The sequence below is a fragment of the Talaromyces marneffei genome, chromosome 3, assembly GCF_009556855.1.
Source record: "Talaromyces marneffei chromosome 3, complete sequence".
NCBI classification, from domain to species: Eukaryota; Fungi; Ascomycota; class Eurotiomycetes; order Eurotiales; family Trichocomaceae; genus Talaromyces; species Talaromyces marneffei.
In genome coordinates this window covers 451,065-479,009 of record NC_072350.1, presented here as the reverse complement: position 1 = coordinate 479,009, position 27,945 = coordinate 451,065, and the positions used below count along the sequence as shown (strand labels likewise).

At 45.7% G+C, this 27,945-nt stretch overlaps 8 protein-coding genes across 8 annotated transcripts; 4 read left to right on the top strand and 4 right to left on the bottom strand.

Annotated features, from left to right (window-relative positions):
- Positions 1-1,153: 1,153 nt before the first annotated feature.
- On the top strand, positions 1,154-2,101 carry EYB26_003927 (uncharacterized protein; the record flags this gene model as incomplete). Its single annotated transcript, XM_054263221.1, has 1 exon — positions 1,154-2,101. The coding sequence occupies one exon, from the start codon at positions 1,154-1,156 to the stop codon at positions 2,099-2,101; it is 948 nt and encodes a 315-aa protein (XP_054119196.1).
- Positions 2,102-2,443: 342 nt separating this feature from the next.
- EYB26_003926 (uncharacterized protein) lies at positions 2,444-4,139 on the bottom strand (the record flags this gene model as incomplete). The annotated part of the gene is made up of 3 exons (XM_054263220.1): positions 2,444-3,727; positions 3,786-3,970; positions 4,031-4,139. The coding sequence occupies 3 exons, from the start codon at positions 4,137-4,139 to the stop codon at positions 2,444-2,446; spliced, it is 1,578 nt and encodes a 525-aa protein (XP_054119195.1).
- A 2,102-nt stretch (positions 4,140-6,241) lies between these two features.
- EYB26_003925 (uncharacterized protein) lies at positions 6,242-7,138 on the top strand (the record flags this gene model as incomplete). The annotated part of the gene is made up of 1 exon (XM_054263219.1): positions 6,242-7,138. One exon carries the CDS (start codon positions 6,242-6,244, stop codon positions 7,136-7,138), a length of 897 nt encoding a protein of 298 aa, XP_054119194.1.
- A 1,442-nt stretch (positions 7,139-8,580) lies between these two features.
- On the bottom strand, positions 8,581-9,845 carry EYB26_003924 (uncharacterized protein; the record flags this gene model as incomplete). The annotated part of the gene is made up of 2 exons (XM_054263218.1): positions 8,581-9,708; positions 9,771-9,845. 2 exons carry the CDS (start codon positions 9,843-9,845, stop codon positions 8,581-8,583), a joined length of 1,203 nt encoding a protein of 400 aa, XP_054119193.1.
- A 670-nt stretch (positions 9,846-10,515) lies between these two features.
- Positions 10,516-13,017, top strand: EYB26_003923 (uncharacterized protein; the record flags this gene model as incomplete). Its single annotated transcript, XM_054263217.1, has 5 exons — positions 10,516-10,673; positions 10,735-10,933; positions 10,992-11,089; positions 11,143-12,775; positions 12,967-13,017. 5 exons carry the CDS (start codon positions 10,516-10,518, stop codon positions 13,015-13,017), a joined length of 2,139 nt encoding a protein of 712 aa, XP_054119192.1.
- A 2,079-nt stretch (positions 13,018-15,096) lies between these two features.
- Positions 15,097-16,357, top strand: EYB26_003922 (uncharacterized protein; the record flags this gene model as incomplete). The annotated part of the gene is made up of 3 exons (XM_054263216.1): positions 15,097-15,514; positions 15,626-15,695; positions 15,751-16,357. 3 exons carry the CDS (start codon positions 15,097-15,099, stop codon positions 16,355-16,357), a joined length of 1,095 nt encoding a protein of 364 aa, XP_054119191.1.
- Positions 16,358-20,373: 4,016 nt separating this feature from the next.
- EYB26_003921 (uncharacterized protein) lies at positions 20,374-21,727 on the bottom strand (the record flags this gene model as incomplete). The annotated part of the gene is made up of 3 exons (XM_054263215.1): positions 20,374-21,110; positions 21,169-21,313; positions 21,386-21,727. The coding sequence occupies 3 exons, from the start codon at positions 21,725-21,727 to the stop codon at positions 20,374-20,376; spliced, it is 1,224 nt and encodes a 407-aa protein (XP_054119190.1).
- Positions 21,728-22,315: 588 nt separating this feature from the next.
- Positions 22,316-27,609, bottom strand: EYB26_003920 (uncharacterized protein; the record flags this gene model as incomplete). The annotated part of the gene is made up of 7 exons (XM_054263214.1): positions 22,316-22,525; positions 22,598-22,900; positions 22,961-23,852; positions 23,915-24,520; positions 24,575-24,904; positions 24,960-26,602; positions 26,659-27,609. The coding sequence occupies 7 exons, from the start codon at positions 27,607-27,609 to the stop codon at positions 22,316-22,318; spliced, it is 4,935 nt and encodes a 1,644-aa protein (XP_054119189.1).
- Between the last annotated feature and the right edge of the window lie 336 nt (positions 27,610-27,945).

Here is a 27,945-nt window from a genome sequence, read left to right as displayed (position 1 = left end):
GATAAACGTGTGAGGTGTTTCTTTCTCTACAAACATTACTGATACGCACATTACATAAATTTCAGCATAGATTCTAGACATGTAGGACTACTATAAAACACAAACCGCCATCAATCAACTTTCAATGCCAGCACAGCCAGTCAATCCCTCACCAACCTGTCGATCTGTAACATTAACCCTAAACAAGCGCTTCGAGCCACCACCAATCATACACCCCAGATCAGCAAAAAGCCGGTAATCCTCAACGCATAATTGGCCGCTATGCCTACCCTTAATATCTAACCCCTGCTAAAGTGACGTCGGCGCTTACAGAGTAGCTCTACTGTCTATTTGCATACATTTCCCTACCTTTAGGAGTTGTTGCAGGTGTTGTCGGCAGCGAAGGAGAGATTGAGTTGATTCGTTGGTATTTATATTATGTATCTACTAACTACCTATGATAGTTAGTTTTGTTTTATACAAGTATCAGCCCTGAAGAATCTTGCTCACTACTGTATGGCGCACACGAAGACCAATCAACAACATTCATACCTGAAGAAACTCCTTAAATCGACACGAATTTTGTGCATACTCCACCATTCTTCAACCAAATCATGCTCTGTTCTGCGTAATTGAATCAACTCTTTTATATATATGCACCAAGAAATCACAATAACAACAACAACCTCGAAAGTCTGGATAAACTACTACTCATGCAAGGTTACATAAGTTCATCGAATCTACAGTCACGGACTTGAGTCAGATCTAGACTCATAAAAGAAAAGGTGTGTTCATCCACATTTCTCGTCTTTGTCCATTCGACACTTGGTGGATAATAATACCATTATACACTTTTCTTCCGTTCTTTGTGCCTGTTTCGTCAGTTCCAATGTGTGGGACAGTTGATCTGGTCCATTGCCCTAATTGCATCAACTCCAAAATCATCACCACCACCATTATCATATCAAATCAGTCACAGACTCAGTCACTACATAGAGTCATAGACCTGACTCGATCATGTCTGGATCTATTCATCACTGCATTTAAATCCCTTTCTAGTATCGTTTGTTTTGGTCAGCAACCACTCTTTTAAAGAACGCAGGCGTCTTCTACTCAATACCCTCTTTCTCTCTCTTTGTTATTGTCTACCCCAAAAAAAAGAAAACTACTCACAATGGCATTATTCGTGGGAACCAAAGCCGTCTTCCGCAGCCTCGACGAAATCAAGAACGACCGCAATCAAGACATCGAATTCCAAAAAAGAACATGGGGATCTAGCGGCGATCTCGAACAACAACAAAGAAGCATGCCAAATTACAGTCGACCTCACTACCCCAGCTACCCCAACCACATCCAGGGCTACAAAGGGCGAGCCTACACGCCTCCACCCTCAATCGCCAAATCCATAGCAAACGCCTTCCTGCGCTTCTGCCAGTTTGTTTTCGCGCTCACAGTTGCCGGCTTGTATGGCCGCGACCTCCATCTCGCCTGCGACAAGAACGTCTATCTCGATGCCAAATGGGTGTTTGCCGAGATCGTGGCCGCCTTAGCGGCAGCTACGTCTGCTGGGTACCTACTAATCTGGTGCTGCGTCAGGCGTCTTGCGCGGCCCGCGCTCACGTCCTATTATAGCATGCATTTCCCCCTTTGGCTTTGGGAGATGTTCCTGTGTGTGATTTGGTTGACCTTGTTCGGGATATTTGGGAAGATGTATCTACCCGAGCATCCGGAGGGGGATTTGGATATTGTGCGCATGAAGCATGCTGTTTGGGTGGATCTGGTCAATTTGTTGCTTTGGACGGCGACGATGATTTGGTCGGGGTTGAGGTGGTGGCAGGGTAGGGTTAGGAAGGACGGTGATTCTTCGGAGATGAAGAATGAGGGGTTTGATTTTAATGATGGTGCGGGAGGTCGTGCTGCCACTCCTCCTGCTGCCAGCGGTGCTGCGTCTGTTCCAAAAATGGTTGCTCCTCTTGCCATGCCGGCTCCAACTCCATATCAGACACCCAGAGCTGACCCGAGGGATGCACCTCAACATGACATCTCGCCTTTGGTATCGCGGCAAAATTCGGGTGCGAACTCGAATGCAAACACCGAGGAACGATCTGTGTCGCCTCTGTGATTGATTGAGCCATTACTTAGACACTAAACAGTCTTTCAAGATTGTTCTAAGCCTGTTGTGCTCTGCTATGGCGAATGCTGTTGCTGCGGCCATCCAAATCATATAACATGTTTTCTCATGTACCTAGGTATATACTATTATATTCACATAGATACAAAAGCCTCTTCATAGATATATGGGTTTGAGATAGGGTGAGAATTAATTCATTCAAGTTTATTCTTCATTCATTGCAAGTGTGTAAGAATACTATGTCTATAGAACAAGCCTCAGACACCACTTGCCCATCTAAAAAGCAGCTCCTGGCACCCCTCAAATTGCACATTGATCAGGTAGAAAGAAACTCTAAGATCCTATTCGTTGGCCCCGTTTGGTCTTATTTTCTTTTCCCTTCCCCTTTATCAAATTAGCCAATTGCTCCCCGAGAAGTTCCTGGGACTCTTTCGGGACCGAAAAGACACCGGTTGTTGTTTGTTGTGATGTCGATATTACCGACTCTGAGACTGCTGCCGCCGAGGGATAATTAGAACCGGGTTCTTTATCATCAGGTCGTCGTTCCGGTGATACATTTGAAGAAGATGATGTATTGATAATGATCGGCCGTCGACTGTGATCTCTACCATCCGATTTTCGTCTCGGCGAGGCCATTGTTGATGAAACGTTGATAGGGCCGTCGTGTTTAGGAAGAAGGATATATCGTGGCCCTGGTGATAGGCTGCGAGCTGCACCACTGCTGTCTTTCCTCTGCATCGAAGCAGCAGCAGCAGCAGCTTCTGCGGCATTGAGCATTTCCCGAAAATTCGTCGAACTGAGCCGCGTCGTAAGAGGAGATGCTGCGCTGTTGTTTCTGGTGGTGAATGCAGATACCTGCCGCTGTCTTTGAATAAAATTCGTCCGAAAGTCCTGCTCAACAAGTGACTTGTCGGACACCATACCATTTTGCGCATTCTCTTGACTGGCGACTCGGAAATGCTCTTCTGGGCTACGGTGGTGACGGACGCTACTAACTGAAAAATTCGTGGGAGGAGGGCTTGTGCCTGATGTATCGCCTTCTCGTTCAGTGAGCGCGTTCCTGCTGTCTTCATCGAACTTCTTCAAATAAGACATGGAACGCCACGAAATTTCGGCGTCTTTAGCAGGGCTAGGAGGTGCAGTCGTTTCTTTCGCTTGCTCCTCTTGTCGCGCCTCCTCTTGTGCTTGTATCTGTTCTTGAAAGCTATCTTCCGTTTCTTCAACAGCCGGAGACGTAACAGGAGATGTTTGCGATGATTTCCTCCTAATTAATACGCCTCGCCGTCTCGATGACGCTGCTCTGTTTGCCACAAAAGTTGGTCTTTTGCGAATTGGCTTTTGTGTTGCGGATGTCGACGCTGATTTGCTCCCCTTTCCATTTTCTGTGCTAGTCGTATCTTCGGTCGCCTTTTGACTTGGCCTCTCGCTTGGTTTCTCGGGAACAAGAATCCTTGTCGTCTTATGAGATGACGGTTCGCTAGGAGGTACACTCTTTGTTCCATCGGTAGATTTCTTGAGGATAGGTGGAAGTGGATTTTTGCGCTCGTTCTTTGGTGGTGAATCGTTATCGTCATGTTGGATTTTGGTGACATTGTTGGAAGTTGTGGAAGTAGAACCCTATAATTTAAAATAATTAATCTTGATCCAAATCCGTAACCTGCTTCCTAATACACACCTTTGAGGGCGGACGGTAGTTGGTAATGTTAAGTGAAGGCTCTTCATTTATGGCCAGGAACAAGGTCGCCAACACGCTACCAGACAGACTCTGTTGGATAGCAGCATTTCCCCATATCCTCCAAAAGAGATTCTCCAGTCGAGACACCACGACATCTCGCACAACAGCACTCTGTGTGGTGTACGCTATGGAGAATTAGATAAGGTAGGTAAGACAACGAGAGCTTGACTGAAGCAGTTTCATACCTTTCCAAAGTCGCGCAACATCATCTACGCTGATACCATCGAACTGACTTAGTTCTGTTGAGAACTTGTCGGTGGTCTTCACCAAGTCTGCAGGAAAATCATGAGCCATTGCCACTCAGTGATCACCACTAGTGGGCAGTCGAGTTGATGTCAGAGTAGCAGGCTACATGATCGACGTGTTGCGTCCTGAGTTTGTTTCTTAGTCGTCACCGTGGCACGAAGGTATGTTCCGAGAGCTCAAGTGATCAATAGTTTTAACTGGAACAAGTCTCTCTTACCATATCGTAGTCAGACTGAAAAGGGCTTGTCGGGGTAATGAAGAGAAAGCTAGTTTCGTTCAAGAAGATCCAAGGACCGGCGGGAGATTTACCGTGGTGGACGGGCCGCTGCAGGGTGCGTAGGGACGTCCTTGCATAGACTTGTCACTGGAATGTTGGAGAAATTCTGGGGTTGTGGGGATCCAAAGATGATCAACGACTTCGGACTACGTAATTGGCCTAGTAATGCTGAGGCCTGGTAGGTGAAAGAACGAGCAATGTTTGCCGAATAATTTGCGTGTGTTGCGAGTCTTTTGAGTGCAGCCAATGGGAGGTGTCACCGCATCAAACGAGTCGATATTGAACCAACAGGCCGCACCTCATTCATCGAAGTGCAGTGACCAGTAAATGAGCAAACGGAGCTAGCTGATTGTGCGCCGAGTTTAAGCTTCTTGGCTGCCCGACGATTTGCGAGCTGAGTTTGTGGAATGGCCGGAGAATAGATCAGATCCCTTTGAAAGGGGTCGCTGGCTTTCAAGTAGCAAAATGTAGAGCGAGACTGGTCGGAATTGCAGGCAGGATTCCGAAGGAAGGACTCGGAACTTGAGCTGTCTGATCAATCATGAAAGACGAGAGATAGAGGCTCAATGACAATCAGATGAGTGGCTGGCAGCAGCAGGGCAGGTCACATTCCAGTGGTGTCTGACAAGGGGGGCGGGAGCGGGGCGAGAGACTATTGAACGTATCCATTGTCCCTGTCTCGACTGTCGAAGAATATCGATAGGTGATGGTTGAGAGTGAGGTGTAGATAGTGTAACCCGTGACCCGGTTCCCGTCAATAAAAGAAAGAGCGGGCAACAGCCGCTGCAGCCGCGTCCAAAGTGGCAACTGCCTATCGGAGGTCCCCACCTGCCTTGCTGGCATTTTGACTACTCACCGCTAGTCTTGTTTCTTCGTCCTCGCTGTCACCTACTACCTGCACTTAACTACCACTTAATACTGACCACTCAAGGACTTGTTCATATACTCATTGCAGCCCTCCATGCCAGGCATAATAGGCCAAAAGCGTGGCCTCGTTAGAGGGAGGTAGTTTGTGTGATTGATATAGGCATATTTTGGTTATATTCGGACTGACAGGCTCAATGACCCCCGGGTATACCGATGATACCTAGGTACCGTATAAATGTTATACAAGAACTGCCGACATTACATTCGTCTCAGCCAGGCAATCGATTAGTTATGCTATTGTAAAACACATAATGCATTCTTAACCCGCTATCCATTTCTTTTCCAGGTAGCACTCCGTTTGTCTTTGCCCTGAAAGAATTATGACTGTGGGGTAGGAAGCACGGGATGCACAAAGCCCTAACTAACAAAGACATTGTCTAATTCCTGCCAAGTTAGCCATAACTTAGTTACTTCAGCACAACTTTGGCTTGTCTTTCAAAAAAGTTTGTAGACAGGTTTGAGTTACAGTGAGACCTACTATTCTTAATTCAGCCGCCCGATCAACGTCATCGACATGTCTTTGTCATGTCTTTGTAACCTTTGGAAGTGCCACCAGCTCAGTGTAGTATTCGACAAAGCCTTTGGTGTCGAATCTGGTGAGCGAATCCGCCAGTTGACGCGCGCTCATATACGAATCTAGGTTTATAATCCTCTGTATGAGGATAAAAAGTGCCCAGTAGCATGCATATTGGAGAATATTGTTCAGAAGGGATACTAGCTGTATTGTGCTGGAGTGTAGCAGTCCGCAAAGTCAACCAGGATGCTTCCAAGGTTATAAACAAGGTTGGGACTATGCCGTAGTCATTACGTTAGAACTAGCCCTAAACTGTCAAATATCAAATATATACGTATCATACGTGCAAAGAAAGAAGGAAAGAACCCTCCCTACCCAGTATTGCTAACAAAACTTGAGACTGATCGTATAGGCAAGAGCAAAACGCAAACGATGTCGGCCAGCCCTTTCCTCCACACTACACACTCAAACGACCTCAGTTCCCTCGGACTGGGCGCCGAGACCAACCAGTATGATTACCAAGGCGTCAACCACTTTCTGGCGGTGCTGGATCACGAAAACAATCTTTTCGCCACCGACACAACAGGGACCAAGAGTCAATATTTCGTGTTATGCAACCTGAACGAGCAACGCTTTAATCGAGACTTCTGTAATTCAGCTAGAAATACGCTTACATTCGAATCGTATATCCCCGGCCTCCAACTTCTTCTAGTAAAGATGAGCGAGTACGAACCACACTCCGTGGCGGCCAGAAGTTTTGAAAAGCAGCTGAACTTTCAGCTCAACGCGATGGACCAAGCAGATAAAGGACTCATGCTTCTGGGCACTGCGCATTTTCAACCGTCTGAATCTGATCGCAAGAAGAGGGTCGATGATGCCTATCGTCCGAAAAGAATGCCACGAAACCGCCGCAAATCATCATGGCCATCACTCACCGTCGAAGTCGGCTTCTCTGAACCGGTCCGAAAGTTGAATTCAGATGCAATATGGTGGATTACTCAGTCTAGAGGGCATGTGAACAATGTTATCAGGATATCTATCAACCGCAACTACAGACAAATCACAATCGAAAAATGGGCCAATATAGCTGCAGTACCCGATGTGGATCCCGCCGTCACTTACCGAAATGTCCTATCGCAGGAAGCAGGCGCAAAGAAAATCAAATTCTCCAATAAGGAGCCTCTTATAATTACGTTCGATGATCTTTTCCTCCGGTCAGCACAGGGCCAAGAAGCTGATATTACGTTTGATACCGATATTCTTGAAGCAATAGCCAGCGATGTGTGGTACGCGCAATTCGAGATGAATTATCATCATCAGCACTTGTAAAGTGCCTCAATACCACATATCTCCTAAAAAATACTTGTGACCGCATGTCAACTAGATTCAGGATTAGAGGGATTTATGCACTGAATTCAACACCAAAATGGGCCTCGTACGTGAAGTTAGTGAATAGATACGCCTGGATTGGCGACTGAGCATGTAGGATATATGTATTTGAATGCCACCCGTGGATGTTGACGTGGAAAACACAGTTAAGCTAGTTAACATACAATGTCTAACATTACTGTGTTATAGTACCTAGAACCTGAAACAGAATGAGAAGGCCTTCCCAATGACTGAGTCTGCAGCACGATATCCAGAGGTCTCAAATCATATAGGAACGGAGAGCACACTGACTTAATAACCTGTGTGATCAATAACGACTGGGAGCACTCTCCAGGTTCATATAAATAATATCTAACCTGATATCAAGTAATACAGTAGATGCGCTTCGTGAGGTGAGATGGAGAAGTCGGTATTGAAGATTAAGGACAAACTCAGAAGTAATAAAACAAACATGTGTTGTAAAGTGGATGAGAGGATTAGAAAGAGGAGATAAATTGAAGACGTCAGAGTCAAAGTCACTGAGTGGAAGATAAACCATAGTACGACAAGGTTAGGAACCCCTCATGTCACAAAGGAACAATAGCGGCAAACAGTGGGTTGGTGTAAGAGCTTGGTAACAAGTCCTTACCCGGTCATGGCCCAGTGATTGGGAAATGAGTTTTGTAATGGCGCTGCTATATTACTTGATATTTGGGCAGGTTAGGTCTTACATATATCCATATGAATCTGGAGAGTGTTCCCAATCGTTATGGAGAAGGAAGATGAGATGCTCCTTTAAGACAGGTTTATCTTCTCTAATTAAGCAAGACATTCCATATATGGAAATTGAAATATTCCTGAGCCTCAAATGCTTACTCATAGTGAAGAATTGCAAGCAAACTTTTATCTTAACAAATACACAAGGACTCCAGGCTAAGTGAATGTTTAGCATTGAGTAGGTCGATTGCCTCTCCTATTCACTTAAAGAGCCGCGCCGCAACTTTCCTAATTGGGCAAGACATTTCCATATACGGAAATTGAAATACTCCTGAGTCTCCAATGATTACTCTATATGCTAATTGTCTAGCCGACAGACAAAGTAAGGCTTACACCGGTGAATTTAGATTTACTCTTTGTCTCTCCGAGTTTGGATTAAGATTTGTGTAGTTCCAGGCTATCGGTGGAATCTATTCATGCCCCCGATGTGAAAGTAGTGAGCTACTCACGATTCTGGAGCGTACAGTTGCAGAGATTTCTTTGGCCAGGTCTCAAGGGATATACCTGTGGTCATATCTAAAGAATTAGGCCTTTCTGAGAAATACATTGATCTCTCAACATTCCATAGTGAACATGAATCAGACATTCAAAAGTGCAAGACCAAGGCAAGTCCAATGATAGACGGATTAAACCTTCCTTCGCTTTCCACGCTCTTCCCTTGGTGAAGCCATCGAGTTAGCACGCGTACGTTTCTTGTCTGATTCATTGTCTCTTGTTGCTTTATTAATGGTAGATGAGGTTACCCTTTTTGATCTTCTTTTGTTGTCGACTTCTGATCCGTCAGCTTCCTTGTCGATTTCCAAGGCTTTCTTTCCGCCCATTTTTGTTGGCGTTTGAGTGGCCACAGCCTTCTTAGATGTGCCGTTTCCATTTGTTGACACCTTTTCTATAGCAGGAGTCTTCGGTTTTCGACCCCTTTTACGAGGCGGGGTGTTTTGATCCAAGATGTCCTCTTTCATAACCGCAGCTAGTGTCGGTATCTCGACTCTAATTGACGTTTGGTGTGGAAGTTGCTCTTCCTTCTCTGATAGAACCTTATTCTCCTTGTAGTCCTCAGCAGCATCTACCTCGGCCACTGCAATAGGTGTTTCGTCTGCTTCATCTAATTCTTCTTCATCCTCGCTGTCTGCGACGATCATCCTGTCTCTTGGTACTTGCTCAGGCGCAATCGGTAATTCCGGCTGTGATAGCTTTTCCCGTTGGCGACTTATCGTTTTGTCTAGATCCTCAATCACAAGTGGTGGGGGAGAATATCTGTTGTATTCTCCGTCAATGTTACTTTCGAGATCCATACGTTCGGGCACTTCAGTGCGGGCTGCGGTAACTTCCTCCCTGACATCGCCGTTCGTTTCATAGTTGATAGCTTTAGCGTCATTCGAAATAGGTATTGGAGTCTTGAAAAGTTCTCTCCAGTTACTCAGCAAAGAGACCTGCTCTCCTTTGCCAGGCTCATATAGCTCAATCTTGTCATCTGTATTAACAGGCACCCTCCACAGTACACCCTTGAATGAATTTGCCATGGATGAATCGACTATGGAAGAGCCGAGAGAGAGATTCGGAATATTCTCGATGGAAGACAGCTTTCGCCTTTTCTTCCGAGGCCCGCCGTTTGTTTTATGTTTTGTTGTAATCGTCGGATCATCGTCGTAATAGTCATCAGAATAATATTCCCAGTCGCTGTAGGTATCGACAATTTCAAGGGATGGATCTTCCACCATGATGGGAGAATGCACAGCGGTTTCTGCTAGATCGTCCTGTAAGACAAACAAAAAAATTTAGAGGAGCTTCAATGCCATAAATTTGATACTGAGCTTACCCCAAGCCCCATGTTATCATCCTCATACCAGTACCAGTCATCTTCGTCATCATAATAAAATTCGTCGTCGGACATTGTGTATGAGTGTCGCCAATTGGTCGAATGGAAAGGTTAAGATTGAAGCGAAAGAGTGTGCGAAGTTAAAAATAATTGAGTGTAACGATATAATATGCTCTCGAGTAGCCTCATTTCATCATTGTAGATTCGAGGCGGGCTGGTTAATTGGAATGTCGTTGAGAGGGTGCGCAGCACCTTGCGAGCGAGTGTCAAATGTTGTTTGTAATCGACTAGCGACAGATGGGGAAAGAAAAACATTAAACCACTCCGGCCATGCAGATCGACTCCGAACTATTGCGGAATGGCTGATAGATAAACATATGCTGAGAGACGTTGTTGAAAGATTAATAATTGAAGCTACCAAAATTCATCCGATAAAATCATGATTTCTGCCATAAACTTTAGGCAACCGCTGCATGCCAAGAAATCGGTCACGTGCAGCCACGGAATCCCCCGCAGATTTGCGGAAGTAAAAGAGAAGGCGCGGAGACCTGGTTATTTAGCTTCGGTTGGCGTCGGCCCTCTCCAAGTTGCATCGCAAAATCAATAAATAGAAAGAATCATTAACGCCATGGAAAGTCTCCCTATCAATGTCACTGCTTATCAAACTCTTCTTGTTATGTCTGGATTTTGATTATTTATTTTTCTGTCATTTCAACAACTGATCCTCCATCCCTTCTGAGTCGTCATGGCTCTCTCCTCCCTTCTCCGCACAGGGTCCCGCTTGAGCCAAATCGCGGTGCTCAGGTCAAGGACATCACGAACAGCTTCGGCGATAGCTGCTTCCACAGAGAATCCCACTATATTATCCTCGATATTAATTGCCAATCGTGGCGAGATTGCATTGTACGTTCCCGAAGTGGTTCTTTTTATTCCATTAACTCACATATTTCCTTTCAAACTACAGACGGGTTGGCCGAACAGCGACACAACATGGCATCAAGGTCACGACACTCTACACGAATCCCGATAGCAAAGCGCAGCACGCTTTGAGTAGCCCTTATGCTTTTAACCTCGGCGAAACAGCTGCCTATCTAGACGGAGACCGGATAATAGAGATCGCCAAGCGAGAAGGGTGCCAGGCTATTCATCCGGGATATGGCTTTGTTCGTGCAATGATTCTGATGATCGACGCTAAATACAAGATGCTAACAAGCTACACAGTTAAGTGAGAACTCGGAATTTGCGCAAAAGTGCGCAAACGCGGGGCTGGTCTTCATTGGGCCACCGCCGAAGGCTATTGAAGATATGGGTGACAAAAGGTACGAGTATATCCCAAATTTCTTGAATTCACGCTGACAATCTCGTGACTCAGCCGCTCCAAAGAGATAATGACCACTGCAGGAGTTCCTTGCGTCCCTGGCTACCACGGTACAAATCAAGATCCCTTGTTTCTCGAGGCCGAAGCCGACAAAATGGAATACCCCGTCCTGATTAAGGCCGTCAAAGGAGGCGGTGGAAAGGGGATGCGAATTGTTAGATCAAAGGACGAGTTTCAGGATCAATTACGTTCTGCTAAGAACGAAGCCCTCAACTCTTTTGGGAACGATCACATGTTGGTAGAGAAGTATATTACAACCCCACGACATATTGAAGTGCAGGTGTTCGCCGATAAGCATGGAAACTGTGTGGCACTGGGAGAGCGTGATTGCAGTATTCAAAGACGACACCAGAAGATTTTGGAAGAATCTCCGGCTCCTCATCTACCAGATGCCGTGAGAAAAGATCTCTGGGATAAAGCTAGGGCTGCCGCGTTGGCAGTTGGCTACGAAGGTGCAGGTACGGTTGAGTTTATCTTTGACAATGACACGGGCAACTTCTACTTTATGGAGATGAACACCCGGCTACAAGTCGAACATCCCGTGACGGAGATGGTTACTGGGCAGGACTTAGTCCATTGGCAAATCCTAGTTGCAGAGGGGGCTCCTCTTCCTTTGACCCAGGAAGAGATTGAAGTTAACATAGCAGTCCGCGGACATGCAATTGAAGCTCGAATTTATGCAGAAAATCCCGATCAAGGTTTTATCCCGGATTCTGGTCGGCTCCTCCATGTTCGACTTCCTAAAGAGTCGGAGGACGTTCGGATTGACGCGGGATTCGTCGCTGGCGACGAAGTATCAGCTCATTACGATCCAATGATTTCGAAACTAATTGTTCGGGGAGCCAATCGCGAGGAAGCTCTTCGCAATCTTTCGATGGCTTTGGAAGAGTATGAAATCGCTGGTCCGATCACCAATATCGAGTTCTTGAAGGCTGTTTGTAAGAGCGCAGACTTTGCCTCTGGCGCGGTCGAGACGGGGTATATCGAAAAGCACCGCGAGGAGTTGTTTGTCAAGAAGGTGGCATCGGACGAGATTTTGGCGCAGGCAGCTCTAGCAGTTTTCACGAAACGAGCTTCCGGATCTGAGTTGGCATCATCTGGGCTGAAAGGGTCGCAGCTAGGGTTTAGTCCATGCTTCCAGCAACGTCAATTTAGATTTACCGAAATGTCATCTTCGGCAGCACCGGATGCCGCGAATCCTACCCATGATGTTCAGGTCCAGCAGCTCAGTAGCGATACTTTCCGGGTAACCGTCAATGGACGAACGTTCGCGAAGGTAACGAGTCAGGTCGATGGCGAATCTCCTCAGATTACGTCGTTTTTCCCTCACACACGATTGGATACGAGGGTGATCCAGGACGAAGACACAATAATCGCCTTTCAACATGGGAAACAATACCGATTTTCAACGGAGCGAGGGAAATGGATGGAGAAGGCATTGGGGATTAAAGATGTCGCGAACAGCGTCTTGGCGCCAATGCCGTGCAAGATCCTCAGCGTCGAGGTCAGCGAGGGGCAGACGGTGGAGAAGGATCAGCCACTTGTTGTGATTGAAAGCATGAAGATGGAGACGGTTATCCGCAGTCCACATCATGGGACGATCGCGAAGATTGTGCATCGAAAGGGGGTGAGTTTTTTCCTACTCCTCTTTTTATACTTTGCTCTGGCATGACCCGAGTTGTCGGTCTGTGAGCGAGTCTGAGGGCTCCGTATAAGGCCTTGGCTTCGGACGGGACGAGGCCCCACCAGACCCCATCAGCGGATCTAGCCCATCTTCTTAGTGTCTTCGAGAATGTCTGCTAACAATCTACCGTGCAGGACCAATGCAAGAGTGGAACGCCACTTGTCGAATTTGCCGGCGACGACTAGACTTACTACATGCTACTATGATAAAGAGATGATTATGTTGTACGGCGTTGGTGCGATATGCGATTGTATTTTGTCTGCGATGAAATAAATAATTTCGAGTGATTATTCCCGCCCCTTGGCTGTGATCACGATGTGTGACGTGTGAAGTGTAACTACGAGTATGTTGGTTGTCAGAAAAACAAATTCTCGCCGAAGGTCATCTGACTTACTACAAGAGAGGCCAAAAGGGAAATAGTCTGGACTATGCAGTGATGCACCCCATTGCACCGGAGTATGCAGGCATAATTGCCAGAGTTATGAAGGGGTTAACTTTAGTATGTACTATGTGTGCTACGAGAGTCGGGACCCGCCTGGATGTTCCAGACTTCTGGTTAATGTGAATGCATTAAGTTTCATGTTTCAGTTAAGCATCTACCGAGTCCCATCGAGGCTTTTCAACGCTAACAACGAATAATAGACAAAGAAGCCCTACGTAGTAGTTATAGTTAGAGGGCGTAACTCTGTCTTTCTGATCTTTTGACTTTTGTTCGAGTCTATGCAAAATGCGGAGTGAATAGGGCAATTCATTTCACCGACATGGTCCGTGATTTATTGTCTCGGCAGTAGAAATAGTAGTAGAAATAGTATGGGGTAGTTAATTGGTTGTCCTTGTCCATTTGAAGTTTATACATAACATAAGTTAGTACGTCTCCTGAGCTCGACTGTACTACATATATCCTACTTCTCCGTACGGACTCACGGAGCAGATAGATGCATGGAGAACAGGGCTGACGGGGGGTCACGGGGTCAGCGCTGACCTCCGGTTTCTCCAGATTTACTCCATTTACTCCGTACGACAACAATGGATATAGGTAGTACACGTACAGACAGATCGGTCAAAAGCGTGGGGAGCGGTGTGATGGTTTTCAATTGAGTTGAAGTATAATCTCAAACAGCTGGCAATGTAACGCAGGTAGGCTAATGAGATATCCGTTGGAAGGCAGTTTAGCAAATGGATTTACTTCATCCAGGATCCAGAGTCGATATCTCTAATTTGTGGGCCAATCAGAGGCAAGGTACCTCCACGCCCTTTTTTGGGGATGCTAATTGATAGAGACCATCGATGATCTCTAAACTCAACATTTTTACAAGGTTGATAGTGATGGATGCCAAAGTACTTGCTGGTTCAGGCAGGGCGAGTGACCTATGGGAAATTTTCAGCTGGTCATGTGGATGGGTCGCCGAGGGATGGTGTGGTGGGACCGACCCACCAGATCTACTTAATGTATCCTCACTAAGGACGCGTTAAAGCCGTGGCGATTGGCGGTTCACGCGGGGAGGCTACGAGTCTACGTAGCTCGCTGTGGACACGCGGATGGTGGAGGCCCCTGTCTGCCCACTGCTCAGACAGCTCCCGTCTGGGTCTGGTCTGGCCCAGACTACCCTAACTGCCACAGCTTGACATCACCAATGCTCACGCACTGCACGGTGTAGCTTGATTCTGTATCCTCGTATACACCAGAATTGACGACTGTAGAATAATCAAGTGCTTATTGTATATTGATAGTAATGCAATCAATGTACTATAACTACTGTTCCATGGAAAATAGATACCAGCATTCCTCAACCCCACAATCCATCGCAAAAATAGCTGTGTACAAGGTTCAGGGCCTTACACCTGAGGTACATGTAACTAGTGCGGGCTGTGGACACAACAACCAAGCTATCTATCAACCCGCTTGCTGACTGACCGTCAGTTTTACGACGGTTGGATTGAAAAAAAAATAATCCGCACTTGCAGGCTCTGCAGTTACTTGTATTTTTTTTTTTTTTTTGTTTTTAAAAATCGGGTCCTTCCTACTCTTGCTTAGTTAGTAAGCCCTGATATTTTGCCATTCAACGGAAATCGTCCGCCAGGAAGGAGGTCGGTCACTCAGATCCTGCTCGATTATTTATTGTGACAGCACGCCCATCTTCCCTCTGGTCATTCCTACTTCCACTTTTATTTTCCTGTGTTATCTTTTCTGTGTCCTGCTTCCTGTGTACAACCCTCTATTTGTCTTTGCATTTATAAGTCTCTCGTCACATACACAGCCTACAATGGCCACCATCTTCAAGCCGGCAGCTGCTCGCCAGGCTGTCCGAGCTGTCAACCAGGTCGCTCGCCCTTCAACTCGTGCCGCTCGCCCTGTCCTCAAAATCACCACCAACACTCGAGCGCTTTCCACAACTCCCGCCCGCTTCCAAGATGACGAGAAGAAGCGTGCCACGACCGCGGCTCCCGGTGCCTTTGCTCGTACCGACGACAGCCTCGTCATTGAGCACCCCAAGGACGAGGAAATGCCTCGCTCGCCCGTTGTCCAGGGTCGTGGTGGTATGCACTTTAAGCGCACCCTAGCTTCGTTTTCATTGGAAAACAAGGTTAGCGTCGTTACCGGCGGTGCCCGTGGTTTGGGTCTAGTCATGGGTCAGGCACTAGTCGCCTCCGGCTCCGACTTGGCTATTGTCGATTTGAACAGTATGTCCTGCTATGTACCCCCCCCCCCCCTGTCTCATTTCTTTCGGCCGAATTTAGAATCACGAATTTTGGCGCATACCATTATTTGAATTCAAGCTAATTGTCATGCAGAGGATGAGGCCCAAGAACAGGCTGAGAAACTTGTTGCCCAGTTCCAAAAGGAAAACCCTGGCTTGGAAGAGTGAGTGCAACATTCCCAAATCATTTGTTCAACGACTTTTACTAATTATTAATAGACTCCCCAAAGTTACCGCTCACTATGCCGATGTGTCCGACCCCGATTCGGTGAACGCCGTCCTCGCCAAGATCATCGAGCAACACGGCAAGATTGATAACCTGGTCACTTCGGCCGGTTTCACTGAGAACTTTGACGCTATCTCCTACCCGTACGACCGTATCAAGAAGCTCTGGGGTGTCAATGTGGATGGAACATACCTCTTCGCAACTGGTGTTGCCAAACACCTGATGGAGCGCAACGCTCCTGGCAGCATTGTCATGATCGGTAGTATGTCCGGTGCTATTGTCAATGTTCCTCAACCCCAGGCTCCGTACAACGCCGCCAAGGCTGCTGTACGACACTTGGCTGCTTCACTTGCCGTTGAGTGGGCAGGCTCCAACATCCGGGTTAACTGCATCAGCCCCGGTTATATGTTGACTGCATTGACCAAGAAGATTCTTGACGAGAACCCAGAGTTGAACAAGAAGTGGACCTCTTTGATCCCGCAGGGTAAGATGGGCACCCCTGAAGATCTTATGGGTGCCGTCACCTTCTTGTTGAGTGACGCTTCCCGCTATGTCACTGGTGCGGATCTCCGTGTTGATGGTGGATACACCGTCACCTAAGTGTGGAGCGAGATCGAAACCAAAAAGCAACCTCTTTTTTTTCTTTTTCATTCCCATCCTTGCGAGTTCTTTTTTTGAGCGTGTTCTTCGGTCGTGTGGTTGTTTTTCATAGACGGTGTATTACTTGCTTGCAAATCTTGGAAAGGAGAAAAGATCTAGAGAGCGGTTTCCTGCATTGCGTGCTGTTTCGAGCTTTTGGGGCATTATTTTCTTTTGATATGGGTCAGTCAGCCAGCCACACGATGTCCACCAATTTTTGTTCCGTTTGTTGTGTGATAGAGAGACGTGAAGTCTAGCAGATACCCATATAATATGCCCTCGGGGCTTGGCATTTCATCTATTCTACCAATTTTTGTAAACGTTTCCAAATGCCGAATAGTATATATGTGAGTATGAAACATTGAACTTCTGCCGTTAATACATAGACAACACCCATCCTCATCTTAAAGAAGTCACTGTTACGTCGCTCTTTATCTCAAGCTGTAGCTGCGTGGTATGCAATATCTATCTTATTGATGAACTGCGTATCATGTTTACGTGGGAATTGTGCGAGTGCAAGATATAATATACATCCTTTATTGCTTGAGGAATACCTAGATATCGAGATTGAAGATAATTAGAGGAATAGCCCTAAGAATCACTTTCGACGGCCCTTCTCTAGGCGTTGTAAAATCATATCAAACTTATGATTGATATCCCCCTCCATTTTATCAAACCGAGCGCTAATTTTCTTAATTTCTTCTCTTAGTACATCTTGATTTATGCCCATAGAAGGTTTTATAAGGCTTTTTATAAGCCGACGCTCCTGCTTGGCTGAATCCTTATGTAGCTCCAAAATATCTTTAAAAGTCGGTGCCTCATTCTGCACTTTCTGCTTCTTTTTCTTAGCTTTCTTAGACTTAGAGCTGCCTCTAACGAGGGCCGTACCGTCATTTGAATTATCTCCCATATCGCTTGACTCGTCGTTGTTAGAGGATTGATGCGATCGAGCACGTCTCTTAGTCGCCTTGTCCATAGTTGTAAGAAGACCGTCACGATAAAGAACTTGTTGCTGCTGAAATAAGGTGTCTTGGGTTTTTTGAGAAGACTCAGCCTTTTCCTCCTCTTCATATTCCGCTAAGAATTCAATTCATTCATCAACTGCAATATCAAGGGCAGAAGTTGCTTTAGTTTCCCGGCCCGTCTCATATTTTGCAATATATGCCTTTCTTTGGCATACACGAGCCTCAATTTTAGCCTTGCAAGATTTCCAAGAATACGTATGGCCTACCTCTATCACAAATCGTGCCTCTAGAGTCTCCCAAAATCTCTTTTTGCCGCCATTATATTGATCTTGGATCTCAACAGCGCAGTTGAAGAGAATAAGCACCTCATCCTCATTGAGCGACCGGCCTCGCGTATTAGATCGCAAATTGAGCTGCGAGGGCTCAGGTGATTGGCTATATTCAATGCCAGGTGTAATAGTGCTTTGTGAAGCCTCATGGAAAGGCCTAGGGGTTGTAAATAGCGCTGCATTTGACGTCGAGGATTGATACGATAAATCCTGTGTAGTCGTTTCTCGCTGCGGAGTTACCCCATTATTTCTAGTAGGGGCTTGGTAAAATTGAATTTCATCCACAGTGATACTTGAAATTGTGATTTTGTATGGCCTTTATAACTATAGTAATTGTGAAAAGCCTTACATCAGCTATAGTGAATCGAAGTTATCCAAATTTATTTTTGGTACGCCGCAGTCACATGACGGAGCGGCTAGACTACATTTAGGTGAAATAGTTGGGCACAACCCGAATAGGCTTAGTGGACCCGCAGTTCGGTTTGCCAAAAAGTTCGACCCCTTGCGGAACATGTCTAAGTTAATAATCTAGAGCTAACGTAAATCCCAAGCGACCCGCCCACCTCTCCGAAAAATAACTCGCTATATTGATTTCAAATCCCAATTTCAAACCCACATACAAAAATATATACAAAAATCTAACTACTAGTACGGCTGGGACATCGATTAATTCTATGCCCTTCAACACCACAACCACTGCACCGAAATTGGCGGCGTACAACTGCTTGAGGAGCTGGGAGCCCCGGCTCGGCCGGAGCAGTAGTAACAGCTTGAGATGCCTCAATCTGACCTTGTACAAGCGCTTGAGCTTCCTCTCTAGTAATCCCTTGCTCAATTGATATCTGTTTCTTAGACTTTTGGCACTTTTGCTTCTCTTTTTCATTTGCAGCTCGTAAATCATGGATCTCTTTCCGTACAAGTACAAGATCATTCATTGTTATTTCATAGGCTTTTGATATTCGCATAATTGCTTGATCAATCACTTGATTTGGGCTTCCTGTACGTTCACTTATACGTCTCTTTATTGTAGTTATCTGGCGTACGAATTGACGTATATTTTAAGGTGTTTGTAAGCAGGATGATTGTGTATTGCTTGATCAACTTGGAAGGGGGGGTTGGTGTTTTTAATCGAATATTAAGTTGTTGAATAACTCGATCCAGATTGAATGGCACTAATCCAGTGGCTACAAAGCTATTCTGAGTAGTTCGAGCTTTATATGCCTCCGTACGAGCCTTTGGGAATGCCATCAAAAAGTCCAATTTGTCGATATGATTGAATCCATCCCTCATTCGTTGCTCAACCTGCTGCCCATAATGTCGCTTTAAAACTGCAAAACAGCCAACATCAAGAGGCTGTAATAGATGTGAAGAATGAGGTGGCATGCAGTTTGGAATAATATTATTCTCAGTGTATATACAATCAAATTCTGCAGTCAAATGGCTTCCATGGCCATCAAGAATCAACATTCTATATGATCCCATTGACCAGCCATTAATATAAGGAATAAAATGGGGTTTAAGCCATTCTAATCCTATTTGATCTGTAGTCCAGCCATTTTCACTAATATTAATCCTCTAATCACTTGGTAGATCATCAAACCAGCCCAATCGTACATTTTTCTTTGCCTTAAAAATAATATACGAAGGAATAGCCCAACCAGTTGAATTTATTGCTTCAATTGCAGTCACCTATTCTCGATTTCCAGGCTATAAAAGCTTTGGCCGAGCATATTGATCGCTTCCGGTAATAACCTTTGCAGTTGCGCAGAGTCCCATAGCAAAACCAGTCTCATCAAAATTGTAGATATCTTCTGGTAGGATCCCATACTCAGATATAGCATCTCGTACGCGATCAAAATGTTCTTGAATAATCTTCGGATCTTCGCATTTAGCACGTTCATAATTATATTTCCTTGCGAATTTGGAATCAATCTCTGGACGGCGTTTAATCAGATTGGTTACCCAATTTTTTCCAACTTGTGGTTTGCCATGTTGTAATAGAGATCCATTACAATGTTCGACATTGGAGCTCTCTTTGATGGATCAAGATTCGTCATCCTCAGTATCAATTTCTTCGCCTTGTCGTCAGGAGAAGTGACGTTGAGTACTTATTAGAGACCAGCAGATCAAATTGACAGCGAAGTCGACAATATGTCAGAGATTCTTGTAGGGCGAAGATCCATCCCAGAAATAGAAACACATTGTCAAACAGTACGCTAACCCAATGGGGAATTAGCGGAGCCAAGGATAACACCGAGATCTGGTTAATGGCAAGAGTATCAAATTCCTCATACACGACCATATATCGGCTGATAACCGGCATCAAATTGAGCATATTAATGGGCATCTGGAGGCAACGTTTGAAGGCATGGAGACCATGGGATGGCAAAATATTGGTTCTTCTACGCTAAGATTTTACATATAAAAAGGATCCAAATCCCTAGCTAGATATGTTTTAGAGGGTGTGCATCAATATCAATTATTACCAGTCCCTATCGTTCCTCTTGTTTACCGGCCGGATTAGTATAAGCGTGAAATCTATCCGTCACTGATATTCTTGTCTGGGGGTTATCGTATCGCCTAACAGGCAACTAACACTAGCCACTGTTTCCAATCATTAAGCGTCGGCGTACTAGATTGCTATCTATAGAGCACTATATTAAACACTTTTTTTATCATAATCTCATTTCAACCAGCCTTTTTCCGCTGAGCCACCAGGTAACTCCCCGCCAAAAATATCTTTGCTCTCCTGTTCTCGTCTCTCACGCTCCAGCCGTCGCTTCTTAGCTGCTCTTTCCAATTCACTTTCGGACGCACCTTCGGCTCCAGGTAAGCTTCCGCTTGATCGTTTCTGTCCGCTGCCGGGAGGTGCAGGATCCAGCTTCTCAACCATCTGACACTGATATACCTTCTTGGCTATAGCTATAAGGTCTTTCATTGTGCCCGGATTGGAAGCCACTGGGGCGTAAGACTCCAATAGACTGGCGCAATCCGAAAGCGTAGCCATCAACTTTGTGCGAATCATCTCCAACGGATTTTGAGAATCAGCCTCTGCGGTGTTTACCCCTGAGCCTATTTTAGTGTCCAGATAGAATTGCGCAAGCGGCTTGTCGGCAACGAAGAGGGCAGCCAGCCAAATCTGTGACGGTGGGTAGAAAAAATAAGCATCCGTCATTTGAGCGGCTGTCTTTAATAGGTCTCGAGCTTTGCCATGGGCCGCTGATATTCGAGAAGACGGGGATAATTTGTCGACTCCTGGAAGTGGTTCAATGTTATCGATGGCTTGCTTCATGCTTGCGGGTGTTTGTCCCGTAATAAGAGGCCCAGGTTGTCCCTCGCCTTGCGCAATTGCTTGTAATTCCATAATCCCACCCTCCAGCCCACGAAACGGATGGCGCACATCAAATGTATACCTGAGGCCTTGAGTTAAAATGTACTCAGGTGCAATAACGTCTGCAGGCTTATCGAGTTTGGGCACCGCTTTTGCGAAATTCGTTTAATGAGATATAGTAATTATCGGTTTTAATGGCGAGGAAAAGTGCGCAGGGCATAATTATCTTGGGATGGTATGTTATGACGGAATTTGTAAGGTAGAATCGCCAAAGGTATTGTATAGCAGTTGCCTGAAGCAATTAAATAGTTAATTAGCCGGAGCTTTCCTTAACTACCGTAATACGCTTGAGGTGAGTACATACTCTAACCATTGTTGGCAACGCTGGTTTGTAATTATTGCCTAACTCCAGAGCTTGTTCGCAATAATATCTCACGAACATAAGCTCCTCCTCTGCCGACAAGCAATCCACATCTTTGCCCAGCGCTGCTTCTACCTTTGAATCACCATCGCTTGGGTTTGGTGTTAGATTCCCGCTTGTCGAAGGGGTCGCAGATCTGGGTGCCTCGCGTGCTCGGTTCTGGGCAGCTCGGAGACGCTCACAAGCAGCGGCATTCGTATTTTCTCGTAATGATTTCAAAGATTCTTTTGTGTAGGACCATATCCGGAATTGTGTGGAGGTTTTGTAGATTTCGTCCTCGATCATGATGGCAAGGTATTTCGGGAGTTGATCCCTGCGTGTATAGGCCGTGCAGGCCTCGAAGACGGGAACGTGAATGTCAGAAGCTTGCCTAACTTATATATTCATTCGTGCCTTGGTTGGTTTGTCTTTCAGCTTTGGCGCATGATTCGTCGGGTCACATACCACAAAAGACTGAATGGAAGTCAGGTTAGGTTTCACTTTGGCGGCAGATTATCCGCGGGGCCGTCATGAGCTTATCGATTACCGTAGCTCTCAAGCCGCCCCAACCACCGTAGTCATTTAGCGTCCAGGACTACTCTATTGAGGCTCCTCTTACAAGCCAGTTACCTAGTTACTTGACCTAAAACCATACGTGCTATGCGCACAGGATTCTCCACAAAAGATATTGTCTTCATAGTAAAAGCATTGAGATTGATTTATTTGAACATAATTCGTTGCCATCCTCACCTCTGCATCGTCGATCCGTCAAATCGGAGGGAACAAAGAGAACCAACACCGCCGAACCACCTCGTATCTACTAGTACCAGCCCTAAAAGTCTCGGGGCCCGAGCCCTACGGCAGGTTGCACATCTTCAAATCTCCATTAATGAGTTACTCCATATCTTCTGAATCATGGACATGAGTGACACTATACGATTCCGGCGTAAACCGCAACACGTTCCGCCGTCGCAAGACATCCGGATTCATATAAATGCGTAGCCTCATATTGTCCGTTCCGAGGTTGTAGACTCGGAATATCATGTAGATGGTATTGACTTCTGGTGGTTTAATATTTAGAGGATCGAATGTATGTTCTTGCATCTGTTGAAGAAATCCATCTTTAGACAGGTTTTTTTTATTTTGATTAGAGGAAGATGGAAAAAGAAAACTTACAAGTCTATATTGACTCTTGCTGATGAAAAATGCGTTGTCGCAAGCACCCGTCGTAGATTTCACTTCTATTAAATATCGCGGTCTCTGAAACAGCAATGGGAGTCTCGGTAGATATCCGTTATCCATCAGAATCTGTGTCAGTGTCTTCGCAGAATCATGGTACACTATATCTGCTATTTCTGCTCCGGTCCATGGCTCGAGGTCAGCGTATGCTTGGTGAACAGTGACTTCTTTCCGGATCGTGCTCTTCCAGTTGTCGTGGCTGAAGTCCGGGAGGTTTAGGTGGCTGAGGAGTTCGAAGACCTGGGGTGGTTAGCATCATCATCATAGATAGGTTTGTGTAAGGGTATAGTTAGGACTTACGAATAATTCACCAGCCGCTCCGATTCTGACGTCGTGTGCCTGTTGATTCTGAAACCTGGATCCAAATGCTGATGTATGTTCTTCTGAAGTCAAGCCGTAGGTTGTAGCAGCGACAGCAGCCCTTTGTCCAGCAAGTTTTGACGGTATGTTGGTACGTTGGGCTATTTCAATGACTTTGTCGAGGATCCAGACGTATTGTGATTGTTCTGCCGGTAGTGGTGCTGGGGGTAAGTCTCCAACGCCAGCGTTCAGGCTACGTCGATGGATATGTTCGGTTGTTCGATGCACGGCTATATACGGCGTTGACGACCTAGAATGTGATGTGACTGAGTGAACCTCTTCCGAAGTAGACGGCGTATATATATGGTTGTCGATATCTGCTTGTCCTTCTGATAATGGTTCTTCATAACTGGGGCTGTCGGATTGCTCAGTGGGAAGATTGATATGTTCTTCCACATCGAAAGCATCGCTGCCCTCTTCTTCCTGCTCATAAGCCGTCAGATCATTGTCCAAAATCTGCACTATCCCATTATCGTCTAGAATGTCGTCTAGAACATGGATAGAAGCATGGATAACCAGCAAGAAAGCTTTCGATGCCTCAGGGCCGTTGTCTTCAAGTTGAAGATATTGTTGCAGATCATTCGGTAATTGGGTCAAGTAGCATTTCTCTCGTTGCGCATTATTCCTTGGGACAAATAGATTTAATATGCCGTTTTTATCTTCCAGATGGAATGTGCCTCTGTCACTGGCAGCATTTACAGTCAAGTTCCCATAGGATAGTTGAAGGTCTTTTGTGAAGCCATCGCTTTCATAGACTAGCGCGTGCCGAAGCTTGTGGAAGATCTCTTGACCATCGGGTTGAACTTTTGTGCTTCGGTAGTGGAGTGCGCATCTACTTTCCAGTCAGAAAACTGCTACGGCTAGTGGGAGTCAGATTACAGAAAGTTCACATACCGATAGAAAGCTTCGGACTTTGCTCGAAAAGCCTGACTAAGCTCCTTTGATGGAGTCTCTGATGGCCGTTGAACCTTGGTAGTTTCTCGTGCTGCCACAGACATATATCTATCTGTGAGCCCCAAGGCATTCAAGAACGGATATAGGGCGTGTATCTCTTCGAGCGAACATTCGAGGATTGGTACCTTTCCTTCAAACAATTTCCTGTACTCTCTTCTGTCTGCGACGAAGAAAACCTCAGACGGGCTCATCAACGTTATGTTGGACCCTGGGACGCGAACAGGCAGACATGGTAGTTGCATCATCCCCTCTAAGCTATCAGCTGTTGGTTTCAAATCATTAATACAGTTGATAGTACGTTTGATTTCGACTATCCTGCCGGGATTGCCCTCAGCGGTGAGTAACCGTAACTGCTCAATATACGTTGCAATGGTTGGTGCTTGAATGTGCAGCTTTCCCCTGAATAGATCTGTTAGGTCGGGATATACAGCCCCAATCCCATATTGCCCGCCGACATTGGGAGCGTCGGCCCAGACGCATGATTTAGATGCAACCCAAGTTGGTTCGCCGGGTAAGAATATAAGTTTGTCTTTCTCAAATGCATTTCTGAATCTTGTCTTTAGCAGATACCACACTGATGAGAAAAAAGATATCGCCTACCGGACGTCCTCCCAGGCTTCCCCCGTGGTAACCAACAACTCAGCGTATATCGCGCATATACTTTCAAAGTTCATCTGCCTAGCAGGAATACGCTTCTGAAGGTGGGTTAACTCATCTAAATACGTCCAATAGCCCGCATCCTCCAGTTTCAGAATTTCTTGAAAGAGAAAGCTGACGCGAGTATTTCCTGCATATTCGGCATACTGTGAGAGGCAGTCTCTAACGTGCAAGCCAGGTAGTCCATTCCAAAGACAGGTGCGTAGAGTTGTAGTCTGAATGGTACGTGCTGGGATACAGACGGCTGTCAAATCATCGTCATCGAGTATTTCACTTCTGTATCTTAGCAAACCTTCGAATGATTATCCGATATATTTGATACTCGTACCTGATATCATCCACATCGTCAGAGGAAAACTCTTCGGAAAGCTGTTCATATACGTAGAAAAGGCCCCTTTTCAATTCCAATCCAGAAATATTCTCAGTCAAGGCAGAGAGAATGTCTCTGAAGAAATTGATATCCGGCTTTATTCCAACGCCGAATACTTTGAGGAATTCCCATGCAGCAAGTCCAGTTTCAGATTCCTCAGAAGATAAACCAACGTTAACAAAAAGATCAAAATAATCACTGACACAGGATTGCTGGCATATTCTCGTCAATTGCGGTGTAGGAAGATAAATAGCTTTGAGAGGGTGTAGAGCGTCAGTTCCATTGCATGGAACCTCCGCATTGCAAATCGCCTCTTCAATAGCGTCGGTTGTTTGACTCTTGTAGGTACTCCAGTATCTCTTGAGAAGGCCAACAAGAAGCCGGGGTTGACGTGCAATGATTTCTCTAAAAAGAGGAGAAATGCCGGTTGTAGATGAGCGTTGAAGTCTGGGTACTTTGCGAATTAGAGCTTTCTTTTCCAGCCATTGCTTCCATGACCGGCCTTTGATTTCTTCATTCAAAGGAATAGCTTCAAGGTAAGCGTCATGTAAAATGTGAATGGCGGGTGATCCATTAGACTTGAGCTCCTGGGCTAAATGTCTTGTGCCAAAGTCCCCATTTGTATCGAAATAGAGATCGTCCACAATTATAGATCTTCCGAAAGTTACGAATTTGCGGTATATAGGCACTTTATTTTGATTCATCATAAAGATGCTGTCGTTTAGTGCTTCATCATCGGGGAGTGTCTGATAGAGGTATTTTAGGTGAGAAACGGAGTCCGCGAGATTGATTCTCTGCGGTGGGTGGTATCTCTTGACAATCTGGCTTGCGACAAATGAAGGCGAACAATATTGAACTTCAAGCTTCTCGTATAGCAACTTTCGTGCGCTGTTATTAAGTGCATCATCATCCACGATTTGTAGGTCAAGATCCATTGGAATATGGTTTCCCAAAGAATCGGTTGGGAAATAGATCGTTTTGGATCGATTGTGATGAATAGAACCATCTCGCAAGGGTATCAAGGGTAACTCTTTGATTTTAGATTCAATGTCTCTATCCCTTAGCCCTCGTATCAACAAGTCCGCTACTCTCGTGTGCCAATCATCATCCCGGTCCGGATGAAGAAATCGGGGGGTTTCGTCTTGCAAATAGGGGGTTATTCTTGCAATTATATTGTTCCACGAGAGAGGCGTGACACCCAATTGTTGCAGATATTCGTGGTGTTCAGGACGATAGTCGGATGATAGGTAAACCTCCTGCTGGAGGTCCTCGAACAATGGTTCTCCATCCTTATCACAATGTCTCTCGGAAAGTCGCTGCAGCCGAGAAGGTAATTGGCTGACCCCTCTGCGAGTCAAAAGAATGGGATGCTGAGCCAATTGGTTGATGATAATGCCATGAAGACCATTCCAAAACTCATGAGGAACGCTAGTACCAGGCAAGAAGGAAAGCCAACCGTACTGAAGGACGGGGCGAGAGCAGAATTTATTAACTGCATCGACAAAGACGTCCGATACATGCTGCAGTAAAGCGTCGTTCCAGTCGCACTGACGGACGTCTTGTCGGCTAGCTGCAGTAATAAAATCTGACTGGATGAGGAACTACAGTCTGGTCAGTACTTGCCCTTGAAGTTACTCGGGGTAAACCGCTCACATACTTTGAACCCAAGGTTCCGGATAGGAAGAAACGAAAAAGTGAGCTGTGGCTCAACAATCGGATTTGAGTTGCTGGCAATTGGGAAGGCAAGTACGACCTCCGCCCTGTCTCTGTTCTTCCGAGCATCATTTGAAGGAAGGTCGCGAAACATTCTCCTTTCGACATGAAAGAACTTCTCAGAAACGGTATCATCCACTCGTTTGACAAGCCTCACGGTAGAATTTTGGCCATCATCCTGCTTTTCGTGTACCGTTGTAGATAAATCACCATTTTGTCTCTGGATCAAAACCTCAATTCGTTGCAGCTTCGGGAGGAAGAGGATAAGGGCGTCTGGAATACCAAGAAGGTCCGTGGATCTCTTGCTAAAATCATGAGGTTGAAGAAGGGTTAAAGTCATTCGAGTTCCCTCTTTGTAAATTTCAGTCTCTTCTTCTCCATTTATAGGAGTTATCATGCCCATTCCAGTGTCCGATGGAACATGCTCAAAATAGAAATCGAATGGACCGGACTGAATTCGGACTTTTTGAGCCACCTGAAAGACAGACTTGAATCCTATTCCTTTCTCCCCAATAAAACCTATTCGGTTGCTTTTGGTACTATCGCCGACTTTGCAGATTGAGAGTACGTCTGCCTCGTTGAAGCCGAGCTCGTTATTTTCCACGACAAGGTTTTCGGGCGTGAGAGTGAATTTGATATAACAATCACCATTTTGTGCAGGACTATAGGAATTGTCCTCCGCATTCTGAATGAGCTCATAAACGAATCTCGACTCGCTTGTATAAAGGTCTCGCGCAAGTGCGCGGGTAGATGAACCCAGCTGTCGACGGAGGTTCTCCAGTGCTCGGAGTACATTTTCTGAAGTATTGCGCCGGTCTTCTGCAGTGATCCCTCCATTATTCACTCGTATTTCATCTATTATGTATCGAGCTCGTTCTATAGTAAGTAATACCATCTTGAAGGCGGTATTAGTCTTCCATGCGTTTGGGATATGGTGGATAGCTATCACTTTTTTTTCGCCGACTTAGTGCTAAGACAGAATCAGCATCGAGAGATGACCGACGAAGGATCGTCAGCACTACTGTTTGCAGATTCAAAGTCGTAAACTTTTTGTAAGCAGGAAAGACATCGAACGCTCACTTTCCATACTATGCTGTATTACAAGGCTGTAGAACCCGATCACACGATGCAGGCAGGGTAAGCCATCCCGTCACAGCCAAATGGTTTCAGCCTTGCAATCATAAAGAACGATCGAGGGTACCGTTGGTCTCTTTTTTTAATTTGTCTATCA